We start from the raw sequence: 15,996 nt of genomic DNA, 5'->3' as shown, positions 1-15,996 counted from the left end.
TGTAATGAGCATAAAGTTAATAGTAGTACTGAAATGGTTAACTTGCAGGTATGCAGTATATAGCATTTGGGTACATATGTAGCAGATAATTACAGCCAGGTTTACAAAGGTGTTTGATGCAGGTACTTATCGTATCCTTGTAGCTGCAGTGGATACAGTAGGGTGTTGAGGTATCTGAAGCAGGCTTGAAGTTTGCACAGCATGCAGACTAATAGCTGTTGTCTGTGAGGTCTTGGCGACTCTAGCACTGCAGGTGCTATATGCAGACTATTGACAGGTCAGGACTCAGCACCTTAAAGGCCCCCATACATTATGCGTTTTGGGCACGATTTCACCCGATTCGGATGAATCGGGCCGTGAAATCGGCCCAAATTGCACTTGCAGACACCCCCTCCGATCCGATGCGCGGTCCCGTGCGCATGGGGTCGGACGGGCTGCACATAAGATTTGCTAAATCTTATGTGCAGCCCAGCCCCAGAGCCGTGCGGGGGATGACAGCGGGCGGGGGATGCCGGCTATAGAGAGCCGAGCAGGGGGAGGCTGCATAGGGAGCCGGGCAGGCGACACTTGAAGCTGTTGATGTGGGGTGACAGCGGGAGGATGACGCTGGCTGCCGGGCAGTGGCGTGAGCCGGGAGGAACAGGTAACTTGAAAAAAAAAAAAAAAGCCCATACGGATGACTAGCAAGCCATTGATTGGCTGAGACCTCTCTCAGCCAATCGCTGATTGGCTGAGAGAGGTCTCAGCCAATCAATGGCTTGCTAGTCATCTGTATGGGCTTTTTTTAACTTCAAGTTATCTGTTCCTCCCGGGACGGCTCCAGCCATTGGACGGCTCCAGCCGTTGCCCGGCAGCCAGTGTGCGTCATCCTCCCTGCCCGGGGCCCTGCTCCCGCTGTCACCCCACCACAACAGCCTCCTCCTACCCGGCTCACTATGCAGCCTCCCCCTGCTTGGCTCTCTATTAGCCGGCATCCCCCGCCCGCTGATGTCCCCTGCATGGCTCCCTCCTCCTGCAGCTCCCCGGGGACTGCATATGATGAATCCATGCGATTTATCATATGCAAACCTTGGCACATCAAGTGCCTAATCGTGTGTCCCCCTCCCGGGGAGCTGCATGGTGAAATCAGGTCCGACTTGTCCCTAGGACAAGTCGGACCTGTCTCTTAAGTCCTTAAGTCTCTGAGCATCTCTAATGAACCACCTATCTCTGTTTTCTAATATTGAAATATTGCTGGGCTAGCCATGTCTTCCCCTTCACTAGTTTTTACTAAAATGTGGTACATGCTTGCATACTCAGATTTTATGCTTCTGTTTTCAGTCTTACGGCGGGATACTCTAAACCAGAAATGCTGTAAAAATCCAGTTAGCAGCTGGCGATTCCCCTTCAGAAGTCTATATGCTCCTTACTGCAGCGCTGTGTGAGGGATCAGTCACGGATCCCTCCCAGCATGCCCTGCGTCCAGCTCCGGCACTCTGAGCATGCGGACTCCTGGGTCTCAGACCCGGAAGTCCAGCAATCCCTTGCGTTAATAATCCCATGTTAAAGCATATGCGTTTATTAACAATGCGGTTCACGGCGAAGGGTGGTTAGAGAGCTGTGGATGTTTATATATGGCTAACACCATCCTTCTGCTTCTCGTGTGTGCTATTGAAAAGCAGTGAACATTTGAGTGACAAAACAGATTATGGATGGGATGTTCCAGCCCCCTCGCCAGGTGCTCGCCGTATTCTATGTTCTGGGGAAATCCTCGCCATCTGAGAGCTGCGAGGATTCCCTGGAACGGCGAGGCTCGCTGCAAATGCAGGGAGCACGCTGCATATAGTGGCGAGCCTCGCTGTTTTGACGGCCGCACTCACCGTTTCCACCTTGCCTCAGGGAGCAGGTGAGGTGGAAATGGCAAGTGAGGGGAGAGCATCGAATGCTGATGGTGGGCTAATGGCACTGCTCGCCGTCAGCTGCCCCCCCCCCTGCATTGAATGTGCCCCATAATGACCCAGCACAATAAATAAAATCGCCTGTGCAGATTAAACAAATCCGCAAAACCTAGGCTGCTGTTGGTACTTTAAGACTGGATTTGGGAACTACTGCTTTATAGCATTTGTTTGGGACATTAATAAGCCTTGCAACCCTCCATCTTAATTATCTTAATTGGTGGGTTACCAGTGTCACAAATACCCTGGTTCAGGGACTCAGAATATTTCAACCAGGCTTAAACATAGAAATAGAACCCCGTTTACAGTGACGTGTGGACAGGTAACCCTGGGACCTGTTTACTGCATAGGGAGAGCAAGATTCCCAGCTCTTGTGTGCAGTGTGAATGGCTCTTGCCCAAGCATAATTTAATCGGAGACACAGTGTGAATGGGGTCTAACCTGGATTGGAGCATTGTTTCAGATCCCAGGTCAGACCCATGGTTTCCGGGCTGAAAATGTTTATTACCAGGAACTGAGGAGGCTAGAAGCTGTTTTTGAACAGCATAGCCTCCTACATCAGGTGCAGTATGCTAGTGATATTGCAGCTGGTTTTTCAACAAATTGTTACAATACTTATACCTCAGATAAGGGGTTAAAATAAAATCTGGCTTTCTCCTGTGAGCACTATTTATAAAAGTACTTAGGATGATTAAACTGTCACACTAGTGATTAATGGACAGTGCTTTTGCTGATTTGTCAGCTCTCTCAATTTCAAAATTCAATCATTTTCTTTTGTGTGGAGAGCCTGCAGGCCTATAGAACTCTTACCTCCATAGTTTGACTGCAAGGCTTTCATCAGACCCACAACTACTAGAACCAGATCACTGCAGGCCTCTTTCCCTTCAACTGACATTTTTAAGCTCACTTGACATTATTGATGTACTAATGTTTCATGCAGTTAATGAATATAGATTCCTATAAATTTTTTGTATGTTAATGTTTCATTTTCTAAACTCTGCAAAGAAGCAGACTTCATAGTGTATAAAAATGGTTGATATTTCTGGACTCCTACCCTGTGTTGGTTTCCTTAATCAGTGTCCCTGTTAAGGGTATACTCTTGCCCTATATTATCTTTACAATGTTTCTTTGCATATTGTTGGATAATAATTCACCCTCTTAACTCATTCAAGGTGTTCAATGCTACTTGATTATTTATGTCAAAACAATTGGGACAAAGCAAACATGTTAATACTTCATTTATCAGCATGTGGCTCTGTGGGTGTGCGTATATATGCATGACTACATGTTGTAATACCCCCAGAGATTTACTGGGGGCTACTGTGTTTTTTCATAGCTTCCTTTTTCAAATTCACGATTTCATATAATTAATTCTATGGTTAGAGTTTCTGTGTTACGGTTTCCACACAGTGGGACAGATTTATTAAGCCTCAACAATGGAGAGTGATAAAGTATCACTCAAGTGTGTGTGTGTGTGTGTGTGTGGATATATAGATATATATTATTCTCTATTTCAGTCTGTCCTGTTATAGTCTAGATGTTGTACAAGCAAAGTGAAATTGATGAGGATTTTGCCAAGGGTACTGTAATCTTTTTTTTAAATTCCGCTATGTAGGCTGAATATAACATTATGGCCACAGAGGAAGCATAATAATGTAAAGACTGTTACAATAGCAAGAGTACAAACCCTTTAATCCGGCGTAATCTCTTGCATTGCTAGGGATTTGGTTATCATTTTTAAAATCAACCAGCTGATTATGTAAAATAAACTACAGTCTAGAGCAAAATGCAGAGGTTTGTACTGGGGGGAGCAAGTTCTGCTTACTTGCTTTGGGCAGCATTTTTCCCTGGTCTCTCAGGTCCATTATGTTGTTGCCCTTTCAATATATTTGACACAATTGACATATTTTTCTACCAAGTTTTATTGGAATGACCTTTTTAATTAAAAGAGCACGCTATAGATGCTTGCTGTGTGACACCCCCCCCCCCCCCCCCCATTGCTTCTTCATAAATTTAGCAATATAACCAGTAAGGGCGGTTTCACACACACCGGCTCCTGCCGGACGGCGAAATCCCACACGGCCAGGAAGCCGTGCTGCACACATCAGTTTAGAATGGAGGGGATGGCCACAGTCCGGCAGCTGTCCCTTCCAATGGCGGGATCCGGCTGCAACCAGACGGCCGGGCCGTGGCCGTCCCGTGTGAATGGACAACTACTGTGCATGGCACGGCTTCCTGCCCGTGCGGGATTTCGCCCTCCGGCAGGAGCAGGACAGTGTGAAACAGCCCTAAGGGTTCACTGTCACATTTAGTCTATCCATTGGTAAGAGTATACTTTTAATAATATATATTATTGTATATTATTAAAGTAGACTAGTCAGCAGAAAACATACTCTTGAAAGTGGAGAACTTCTAGTCATGCCATGCATTGAACAGGATGCACAAGCCGCATCTGCTGATTATGCGGCATGTTTTCTATGTGCGACCGTGGCTGTATCTGCATATGAAATGTTAAATTGGCGGTTTCCAGTGTACACTGTAACGTAGCTTAAATATGCAGATTCAGCTGTGGTGCATTTTAACGGAAGTCGCATTGCAGAGTGTCACTTAGCACTTCTGAGTCACATGGCACCCACATGTTGTGCCACATGGCACCCATTGCGCACAGATTATAGGTGTGTGTCGAAATTCAATACATTCAGATTGTTGTGTTAATGATCATAGTGCAAAAGAACTAATTTACTAAATATACTATTAAATAAACATACTGAAGAATCTCTACATTTCATTTTACATGATGCATTTGAAATGACAGGAGATGTTTGTACTTTATCTCTACCCATGTCATTTTAGAATGAATGTTTATTTTAATATTGATTAACCCTTTGGTTTTCCATTATTTCCTCAACAGAGATCAGCAGAGTACGAAAAGACATGTACAATGACACACTAAATGGCAGCAACCCTGAAAAGAGAAGCGCAGAACTGCCGGACGGTATTGGACCTATTGTACAGTTACAAGAGAAACTTTATGTGCCTGTAAAAGAATATCCAGATGTAAGTATGTTCTATATTTGGTCACTTCCCCTTTGAATTGTTTGTTTACTGGTTATTTATCCTGCGTGTATGTATTCCACAGCGTATTTGTCCATTCACATTAGTCTCTGCATAGGTGATGTGATTAGTACGCCAGTCAATTTGCCTTAACGATCTGTGCTGAGCCATTGATATATTTAAACCTGGACTATCGTGCTGCCTTGAGGACCGCATTTCGGAACCTCTGGCTTACTTACACATTTTAAATCAGCTTTACTTGCAGTGCAACATAGTTTCACCAGGTTTTTCTTTTGCGCCTACTCTTAACTCTAAGTAAAAGCCATTTCCTTCCTGGGTCTCATTTGTTTCTGTGCTATGGCACTGGTAAAATGTGCTTATCTGCATTTTTAAAATGGTACTTGAGGCATGTTAATGTATGTTAGGATTTATCTGAAAGTTCAAGCACTGTGCCCACAACACATCTTTATTAGTCATTTTGGTGAAAACCCATAGGCTGTATGTGGGGGGTGGGGCTGCAGCACAGTTCAAAATTCAAATTGTCTAATGCAGGCATGTCCGAACTATGGCCCTCCAGCTGTTGTGAAGTCCCATCATGCCTTGCTTCTGTTTTGCTATTAGGGAATGTTAACCCTTTGACAAGGCATGCTTGGATGTGTAGTCTCACAACAGCTGGAGTGCCATAGTTTTGACATGCCTGATCTAATGAATGCTACACTCACATTGATGTGTACCATATATGTTAATCTAGTTTACCTGTTCAATCCAATTTTTTGAGATCACTAACTTGGTTAAAATTTAAGTGTTTTGGTTTTTCACCTAATGTGGCTATTAACAAATTACCAGTTTTCCTTCCATTTAAATAAAAACCCCACAATATTTAGTTGCAGGTTATTGTCAAGTCTTGACATTAACAAATAATGATCACTGATAGTGTGCAGAATGGTAGCCTAATGATGTGTCCATTTAAAGAGTCCCTAAAATAGATTTGGGATAGAATTTTTGGTACTTGTTTAGTTTCATGGCGGCCGATATATCGGATGCGATATTGGCCGATATATCGGCCGATCCGATGCAATTTTTTTTCCTGTTCATAACCCCACTATCCATTACGCATGGAGTTAAATTTTATATAGTGTGGCAAGAGCAGTAATCCGCATCCGCAAGCCATGCTTTGGGCTCACTGCGCTTGCCACACTATATAAAATCAACTCAGTGGATAGTGGGGCTATGAACAGGTAAAAAATTGCATCGGATCGGCCGATATAGCATCCTATATATCGGCCGCCGTGAAACTAAACAAGTACTGAATTTTCCAAGCATGAAATAGGTTTCCTTTCTGAATTTTTAATGCAATATCCCATATATATTTTTAATGTTTCTAATGCGGAAAAGTAGCCATATAATTGTACTGCCACATGACAAAGGACAGTAATTGGTCATGACAAATATAAATAAATGAAATATATATTTATATTGTACACTGCTTCTTTGATTTCAAAGTGTTGAGAGAAATGTCTGTTCCCTTAATGATTGAGCAAAGATTATTGGCGTGATCCAGAGCATGCGGAAACATTTTCGTTTTAATAGCTCATGAGGGATGCACCGTGGATGCATAAACACCATATGAATGTGCACTGTAAGGGTCCGCATCATGCAAAGTTGATTTGCTTATAGGTACTACTTTTAATATAGTACAGGTTGAGTATCCCGTATCCGTGCATCCCTTATCCGAATTATTCCAAAAAACGTGGTTTTTGGAATCATTCGAATTTTTTTATTTTTTTAACCCTCTTTTCATACTTACCAAGTCCCAGGGCGTCCAAAGTATGCCTCCGGCATCTTCTCCAGGGTCTCCAGCGGTCCTAGGAATGCATTGGAGACCCAGAGAAGATGCCGGAGGCCTGCTGTGGACGCCCAGGGACTGCGTGGACGCCGAGGGACCACCGGACACCATCAGGGGACAGGTAAGTATGGTAAAAAAATTATTCCAAAAAACAAAAAAATTCCCCTATCCGGAATGCTCGTGGTCCCGAGCATTTCGGATAGGGGATACTCAACCTGTACCACCAATTGGTCTGGTGCTCTACTAAAAATCAAAGTTACTGTTCCTGCCCCCTTGGAGCTTCTATTCTAGATTCATGAATATACAATCTTGCAGAAATTCTAATGTTAATATGTTATAATCCAATTAATTTTCCAGTATTTTTTTTGAGTGTGGGAGGAAACTGGAGCAAATACTATTGAAATATAGGATCTCAATAGAGAGCGGCTATGACCACTGGGAATTGAACTCTCAACCTCAGAGCTGTGAGGAAGTGATTTTTTTTAAGCACTACACAACGTTGTTGCCTGTATAGAAATGAATATAAGGCATGGTAGTAAATAGCAGAACCTTTTTGAAGCCGTGGGTTTAATAAAGTTGCCTTAATAGTCTTTTAACATTGAAATTCATTTGCATTTATTTACTGCACGATTTCTTCTATGAAATGAATAAATCTTAAATTATAATCATGGCTTCAATAAAAAAAAAAAAAAAAAAAAACCTGTTAACGTTGATTAATGCAAAATTCACTACTGGTTTTCCTCTGTGGCTCCTTAGTCAAACTCAGGAACTCAATAATTATCACATCTAAAGCACCAAGTCCTTGGAGTATTGTGGAGCTCAAAGGGCAGCAGTGATAAACAGCTTCTGCATACTTTTTGACCAATTTCGTTAAAATGTTTAATTAGTGCAACAAAATGATGAACCTGGGGATTAATTGCACTTTGGGGAGCTTACTAACTAACATCTAGATAATCATTACTGAATATGAAAATGCTGAATTGATATGGATAGAACATTTCACTCTACATGTCAGTACTAGACTCTACTGTGCATCTGAGTTTTAGAATAGCCTTTCAAATGCTTGCTTACACAGGTAAATGAAACATTGTTATTGTACAATTCAAAATGAGCTTGAAGCGAAATAAACTCAAATAATAAAAGACCACATTAAAATAGTGGTGCCATATGGTAATGGTGCTTTCCAAAGAGAAAATAAATTGGGTGTGGATTAGATCAGACAATATCTAGTTAGATAGGCACTAGGCCTGCAGTGGCAAATGTTAGACATGAGTAATTCGGCTGTTTCAGCCAACACCAAAAGCGTGTGGACACCTAATTAGTGAAGCGCGTACATGCCAGGTGCCTCACTCAGCTATGCTTTGCACACTTTACCATCCACGTGGGCTCTGATTAGGAATACTAAAGTATTAAAGAGTCTGAAAAAAAGTCATGTTGACCTTTTTGCTTATGTTGTCATATTCCGTATTGACCTTATTTAAGTTGACATATTGATCGTCTATATCTTGACATTGTCTGTGAGCTATCTTATACCAAGCACCACATAACACATTTGATATCCAGAGATATAAATATTTTTCTATAGCTGTAATAGAAGTAATTTAACAAAGTAGCCTCATTCACATTGTGTCTTTCTTCAGTTTCCATATGCCACAATGAGGCCTATAATGTGATCATTTTAAGTGGAAGTGAATATTTATGGTGTAATATATGGGGAGTGAATATTTGTCTCAGCCAGGGACAGGAGTGCTAAGAGAATCTACAATCTCGCACAATTGCTAAACAAAGCATCAGAAGGGGTTGGTTTCCCCGAAATCCAGTCATAATGTCAATTTTGGGCTCAAGTATTTCCCAATGGCCATCCTAATTGTCATCTTTTAAAGAAAATACTACTTTTAAACTTTTTCTTAAATACCAGGAGAATCCCCCAATAATTAAAAGGCAATAATAAATAAAAGGCAATCAGATAGGGTAGGGAGGTTTTTGTAACTTCTGAAATCTGTAGCCTCTGCAATTCTTTAATGGAACTATAAAATAAGGGGGTAAGCATAATAAATTAAACGGCACATTTTTATGACTGTCAAAACTGACTCATCCTATATAATTAGCATGTTAACGGACAAAGGACAGAATTAAAGTACAGTCCTTTGGGACTGGGTGAGGCTGTACATGGGGTGGGGCACAATTCTTGCATTAATGCAAAATAAATGATCTGTTAGTTTACTTATGGTTGTACATGGCTTTGACAAATTTCAAGTTCAGTGGCTGTCTTTAAGTATTATCAGAATTTTGTCATAATATGCAAAATGTTCAGCAAATTTCCAATCTGTATGTTGATTATATTTAAATAAACCGGTTCCCTCTCTGTTAAGGCTTTGTTAATAGTGGCTTTTTTTTTTCTATTTGTGATTTTTACTATACAAAGACATGTTCTTTGGTTGATCACATGGCTATCCATTGTAATAATTTGTATTATATGCTGGATTTGAGTATACATATAGGAATGGCATAATTAAACCAAATCCTGTTAAGGGGCATACACACGTGGCAATTTCAGCCCCATTTTTAAGCAATCTCACTAGATCGCTTAGAGATGGAGCCTGGATCGCTCTGTGTATGCCCAATGGTGACGTGCATTGCCATCACCCACATGGAAAGACAGTGGTTGCACTGTCTTTCCTGCTCAGATCATGGGGTTTTGCCTATAAGCATAGGCAAAACCCCACTCAGCACACATCGCGGATGCAACACATGCAACGCATGTGTGCAGCGATGTGTGCTGAGTGATCTTACTTAAACACAACGCTTAGCACCTCCATTGCCCCCCACTTTACAATAGATCACGTCAAATGCTATTTTAGCAGCAAGTTTAAATATTTTTCTAGTTACATTAAATTGAAACATTTTTAGATTATTATTTTGTTGGCCAAAGCACATTAGAGGATGTGTACCCAGCAGGACATTGCTGGAGATAGGGACCTGGCAACGGAAAGTGCATACTCCCCTTTCCATTGCAGGGATCGATGGAACGATGGGGGTGGCCATGTTGCATTCGATGGCTTGGTGTCGCTAGCGATATCAACAGATCGAGCAGCATGCAAAACCAACCTGAAGACTTGACAATGACTCACTGGAGCACACAATAATGCGTACACTCTGAATGATTTTAAAGACATGATCCATCGGAATGTGCTATTATTGTCTAATGTATACCTAGCTTCAGTCATAAGAATTTGGTACGCTTAGATACATAAAGGAAACTTAATTGAACATGTGCTACATGGGATAGAGATGACATTGCATGCTTTAGCCTTGTACCTTTCGGGTTGTGAGGGAAAGCTGGCGATGTGCAGGTTTTTTAGTAGTGGAGATTTTAGTTAGGCCATAGCAACCAATCAGGTTTTGCTTATCTAACACCTTCTAGACTGTAAAAACAAGAATCTGGTTGCTATAGGCAACATCTCAACTTGTAGAAATCCATAGTGCCGTACCTGATCCTTGATGCTTTTTTAGACTGTTATACACATCATAGATAAGATGTGTAGTTTAAAATAAAATTGATATGTAGCCTTTTATAGTAAGTATTAGAGATGTGCAGGCTCTGATTTACTGATTTCAAAGCATGATATTATTGGCTATCAACTGTCATGTGATTTGGGATAGCCAATAAGATCCTGCTTTGAAATCAAAGTAAATCAGAACCTGCACATGTCTAGTAAATATTAACATTTGTTTTTGTCTTGTGGCGCAGCCCCATAGCAGAGGCCAGTGCCATTTTCTACAGTATGCTTCATATTCTAAGCATTGCAGAACCTAAAGTTTTAATTCTCATAAACAAGTTTTACGTGACAGATTTATAATTGCCTAGGCACTGAAGGGCAGCTTTTGAACAGCAGGGTTAATTAATGTATTTTTCCCCCCTTTTTCTCTTGGCCTTTCCAGTGTCCTATAGCTAATGCTGTTTGAAATTATTTTGTGTGACATCATTTTAATTAAGAGAAACACTGGCATAATAAATCAGCACCAGGCAAATTTCCGATACAGTAGACAAAGCAGCTGATAGGAGTACATCCACCCACCTTTTATATATACAATTTCATGAAACTGCCTTGCCAGCCTCGATTGTTGCCAGATTGTGAAATGCCAGTGTTGAAGGTCTTAACGGCTGACTGCTCTCGCTATGTAATTTGCTGCCATGATAGACATTATTTTGTATAATACAGAGTTAGCTGGCAGTGTTATTGGAATTATAGTGGACGCTCTGCCGTTATTCTGGTGTTTCAGTATCTTAAGTCTTGTTCTAAATTTTTTTTTAACACTTTGTAAGGATTTTTTGCGGTTTTATGTAAAGGTTTTGGCTTACAATTTGATATTGAGTAAAGGTGCCCATACACGGTACATTTATTGTATGTGTTTTGGACTAGATCACATCACATATGTTTTGCGATGCAATGTGATGCAATCTAGTATAAAAAGTATATGTGGCACATACTTTTTGTATTGGATCGCATGTGCCGCACATACTTTTTGAGCTGTGCGATGGGATGTGCGCGCTTCTCATCGCATCTGGCAATTGTACCGTGTATGGGCACCTTAACACAATTGTGAAATTAATTTACTTCCCAGTTTATTTGAGTAGACAATGCTCCAAATTAAAATCAATTTAGCAACAAACTTTGATTTCTTTAAGCGGACCAGCATGATGGTGTATAAAATGAAATCTTTCAAAATAAAACAATGTACAATATGAATTATATTACTACAGATATTCTAGTTGCAAGAATATAATTTATTATTACTGTTATTTAGCGCCACAAGGGTTCAGAAGTAAATGTCTATGCTTTATAAGAAAAATGATTACTTGTTAATAAATAACATTGGCAGATTCTGCAGAATTTTAGGTGCTTATGTTAGTTGGGAGCCCACTATAGTTAGTACGCTCATACCGTCACTATCCATATCGGCACGGAGTTTATTTTATACAGTGTGGCGAGTGTAGCGAGCCCGAAGCGTGGCGAGCGGACGCGGAAAACTAAGCAAATAGGTTAGTGGGCACCCAACTAACATATAAGTACAGGTACACCACCGATTTTCCGGCATCATCGGTTCCAGTGCCGTGCCGGATTATCGATTTTGCCGGATTATCGAAGGTTTCTAGTTTTTACAAATTTTGCACCTTCAATACATTTTTAAAGCAATAAACAGTCAAATATATGCCACAGCATAATATTAATGAATGAATAAACACAGTAGTGTATGCAAACTGTTTATTACAGTGTACTACGTGCTGTATAAGCAAAAAAGGTATCAGGTACATTTTGAACAAACATTAACAGTAAGTGCAGTATGAATGAAAGTCTTGCTGGGACCTTGGATGCCATATCAGCCCCACTGCTGCCTGCTGTGTCACCTGCAGTGTCCTTGGACGCTGTACCCAGTGGCACTTGTTTATGCTGTGTCTTCCGCCCATGTGCGGTACTTGCTGGGACGTTGGACGCCATATCAGCCCCACTGCTGCCTGCTGTGTCACCTGCGGGATCCTTGGAAGCTGTACCCAGTGGCACTTGCTCATGCTGTGTGTTCCGCCCATGTGCGGTACTTGCTTTGATCTCAGACGCCATGATGCTTCCTGTGTCACCTGCAGTGTCCGCGGAAGCTGTACTCACTGACACTTGCACTTGTTCCGGGTTAAAAGAGTTCATCAACCTCTTTTAATCCAATTTTGCTTTTTCCGGATTAAAAGAGGTCCCTAAAACTTCTTTAATCCGGACAAATCAAATTGTCCGGATTAAAAGAGGTTCCGGACCAAAGGTTGCCGGAAAATCGGTGGTGTACCTGTACATCATTTTACTATTTGAATTAAATAACCCAAACCTTTTTATTAAACAGAAGTAAAAGGGCCCTGCTCAATAGTGTTGTAGTCATGGTTGCTGTGAGCTATCTTGGTGACCCTGTCCTGTTATTTTTTCTTATTGCTACTTTTTGCTATTTCTGCAGCTGTCTTTCTATTTCTCCTTTTATCTGTTTTTTTATTTTTTTTTATTCCCTGTGTACTTTATATGTTGATCCTTGTTTCACATATACTTTCGAGCGAACATGCTTAACATATACTTACACCTGAAGCAAGGTATTTTAAAGGCTCAGTCTATGCTGTTACTTGTTTGGAAAATTCTCTGCATATTTCCCGCTACACCTGTACATGGTGAGAGCTCCTAGAGTTCACACATTGCTGGAAGCTATATGAGGGTCTTGTTTTAACTGGGTATTGACTTTTGAGGGTAAAAAGAAACCTTTTTAAAACCAAAAGTACAAATACTCTTTGGAATTTCTTAACTTTGACAATTAAAGCTGTACTTGCAAAGTTAATATAAGCTCTTCCATTTTCTGTACTGTATAAGTATTGCAGTTTATTTTTACAGTTTTCTATGATTGTTCTCTAAATATCAGCCCCTATATTTGGTTATGAATTTTGTGTTTTTAAACTGAGTGCTAACTTACCAGAAGGTACCCCCCAAATCCTCTAATGTGGGCTCTGTGATAGCAATACCTTAGGACAGGCGTCTACTACATTCTAACACAAATCCTTGAATGCTTGACCACCTTTTCTTGCCATTCTATTTGCAAATGTTTTTATCATCTGCACTTTACTGTCATGCAATGTGCAGGGGTTTTGTGCTCGGTTAGCAAAAAAAAAAAAAAGATAGATATAGATAGATCTATGTATGTGTGTGTGTGTGTGAATATATGCTGCATCTGTACCATTTGGTTCCTACTTCTCTGTATGCTGCGTCTGTGCCTGCTGCAGTATTTGAACTGCTGGTGTAGGTTGCAACTGTTCTACTCAAACCATTTGTTTCTGGTTATGTGACACAGAATGAGATACATTGATGATTTTTTTATTATTTGTTTCTGTATCCTTAATGGAAATGTCTTGGGCCGAAAAACCTATTACATAGCAGAAATGGCCACGTGTTGCATTCACTTGTGTCTCACGCAGTCTAGTAAATTATTAAACAAGCAGCACTAAATACACACTTTCAATGTTATATGTTAAAATATTTATTGCGCATTTGCAAGTTATAGAAGAAAAAAACAACAGCTGAAGAGCTGACTGTAAAATATTGCAGGTGAAATCAATGTAGCATCCATGGCCAAGTACTTCAACTGTGACCTGTAACGGCATCCTTCCTAACCCCCCCCCCCCCCCAATTCATGTTTAAAAGATATATGTAGTGCTGTTAAACAATGTACAGCAGATCTAAGACCTGCTGACAGATTCTGTTGTCATACATAAATCTTTGTAAGCATAAACCTGTGTGTCGACACACCTTTTTACAGTTCACACATCTGCAGTTTTATGCTGCAGAATGTACATTGCTTTTAGTTTGTTTTTTTCTTTATAAGTTACTTATTTTTGTTACTATGTGCTTATTCTGTCTTTTATGCTTTAGTCAGAAATGTTGACAGAGTGGAGCAAATAGAGACGCTTGGAGGCCGACCCCAAGCATGGCAATAAATGAGCTCAGAGCTAAATATATAGGTTTGTGACATTCCAGCAGCTGTTCTAAGCCCCGCTGTTTGTTGCTGGGGTGCAATGCCCAAAAAAAGGAAGAGAATGCATTGTAGCTCTGGGAAAAAAACAAGCAGCTGGTGGTCTTGTCACTGTCTACTGACAGCTAAGGTCAAATGTTTGGAAGGACGAGCATTTGCTCTGAAAGACAATGCGTCTGTTAGTCAGTGTTTCCAGGGCACAGACTTCTGGAATGAAAGGGGTCGTTTCATATATCCACACATGTAAAGAAAAAAAAATGTGGCTGGAGCTTTGCCCTTCACACATCATTCGATAAATATTTGTGTATTTTACAAAAAAAATCTTTTAACCGTTTCAGTTATACAGTATATAAATGTGTGTGTATGTATATTACGGCGAAATATAGTGTCAGCTGTCAAATTCTGTTACCTGCAATTAAATAAAGGTAATAGACTCATGCGAAAAAATCAGTTAATGGAATGCTTATCTTTTTTACTTATAGCTTTGTTATGTAGGTATCATTTATGGAATAAGTCCCGCTTAACCCTTTGAGTACCAACGAGGGGGCAAGATTTTCTGTCACTGTATCGATTCATATTCCTCCACTACAACCCTGTCACTTTTTGTGGATATTTTGTACCCCTCTCAGCAACATTGGCGCACAAAGGATTAAACAAAGTGGGTGATCTGAAAAATGTGTAATGCTGTATGCAAAACAGTTTTTTTTTATTTATATTTTTTTGTCACACTTCACAATATCTGAAATATTTAGTTGGAGCCTTGATTTCAAGTTTTCCTTAAGTGTCATTCTTCTAAGTGTATGATGGTGTCTTGATATTGGCTGCCACCCATGTTTGAATTGGTTTCTTGATGGCTGGACATTGAAAGCTGTTGGCTGTTCATAGCGAATTAACATACCTGTACTATATACACATCAGCTATCTATGCTTAAATTGTTTTGTGATTGCATTGCACAATTAATGGTTTCCGTGCCCTAATGGCGCCCTCCAACCTATAGGAATAGATAATCGGGAAATACAGAGCAAGGTGCTTCTGAAGGCGGCACTTAAACAAAAATGTGTTTTATTTAACAAGTAGCAGAAATGTTTTGAGCTGCATTGAAAAATCTGCTAGGTAAAAGATGTACGGGGCAATAAGTCAGATTTAATACATTTTGGTGGGAAATTGCACATTTTATATTGCAAAAATAAAAGCACTCTCAGTGAAACCAACACCCTAGTCTGATGTACTTTTTTTCTTGGTAGGGTAACTTTGTTTTCCTTATTAATTAGCAAATGGAGACAAGTCTTTATTTCAGTTATCTCATTGAAAAACAAATTTAAACTTTTAGTGCAGATACTGAAGGTGCATACACACTGTTCGATTTGAGCATCCAATTTTGGCTATATAGTCAAAATTGGAAGATAACTTAAGGCCCATACACACTGGGCGACTTTGAGCTGAAGTCACTCAAACATTGCTGTGCGTAATACCAGCAGATGAGCAGCTTTGAGGACGGCTTTGCATAGCTCTGCGCTATGCAAAGCCGTCCTCCCTTTGTCGCCCAGTTTGTATGGACCTTATGCACAAATTGCACAATGTGATCGGCATCGCAAGAAAAAATAGACTGT

At 40.4% G+C, this 15,996-nt stretch overlaps 1 protein-coding gene across 14 annotated transcripts in view; it reads left to right on the top strand.

Moving 5' to 3' along the window:
* Window positions 1–15,996, top strand: part of QKI (QKI, KH domain containing RNA binding) — a 169,534-nt gene that overhangs the window by 45,594 nt on the left and 107,944 nt on the right. For all 14 annotated transcript variants that reach the window (XR_014471659.1, XR_014471658.1, XM_083176494.1 and 11 more), the window contains exon 2: window positions 4,846–4,991. Coding sequence is in view for 12 of the 14 variants with exons in the window: in XM_083176494.1 (XP_083032620.1) it covers window positions 4,846–4,991 (146 nt within the window). In the remaining 2 variants the exon portion in view is untranslated. The remainder of the gene's footprint in view (window positions 1–4,845; window positions 4,992–15,996) is intronic.

This window comes from Crinia signifera, chromosome 3 (genome assembly GCF_055691185.1).
Source record: "Crinia signifera chromosome 3, ASM5569118v1, whole genome shotgun sequence".
Taxonomy (NCBI): domain Eukaryota; kingdom Metazoa; phylum Chordata; class Amphibia; order Anura; family Myobatrachidae; genus Crinia; species Crinia signifera.
This window is presented reverse-complemented; position numbering and strand designations above follow the sequence as displayed.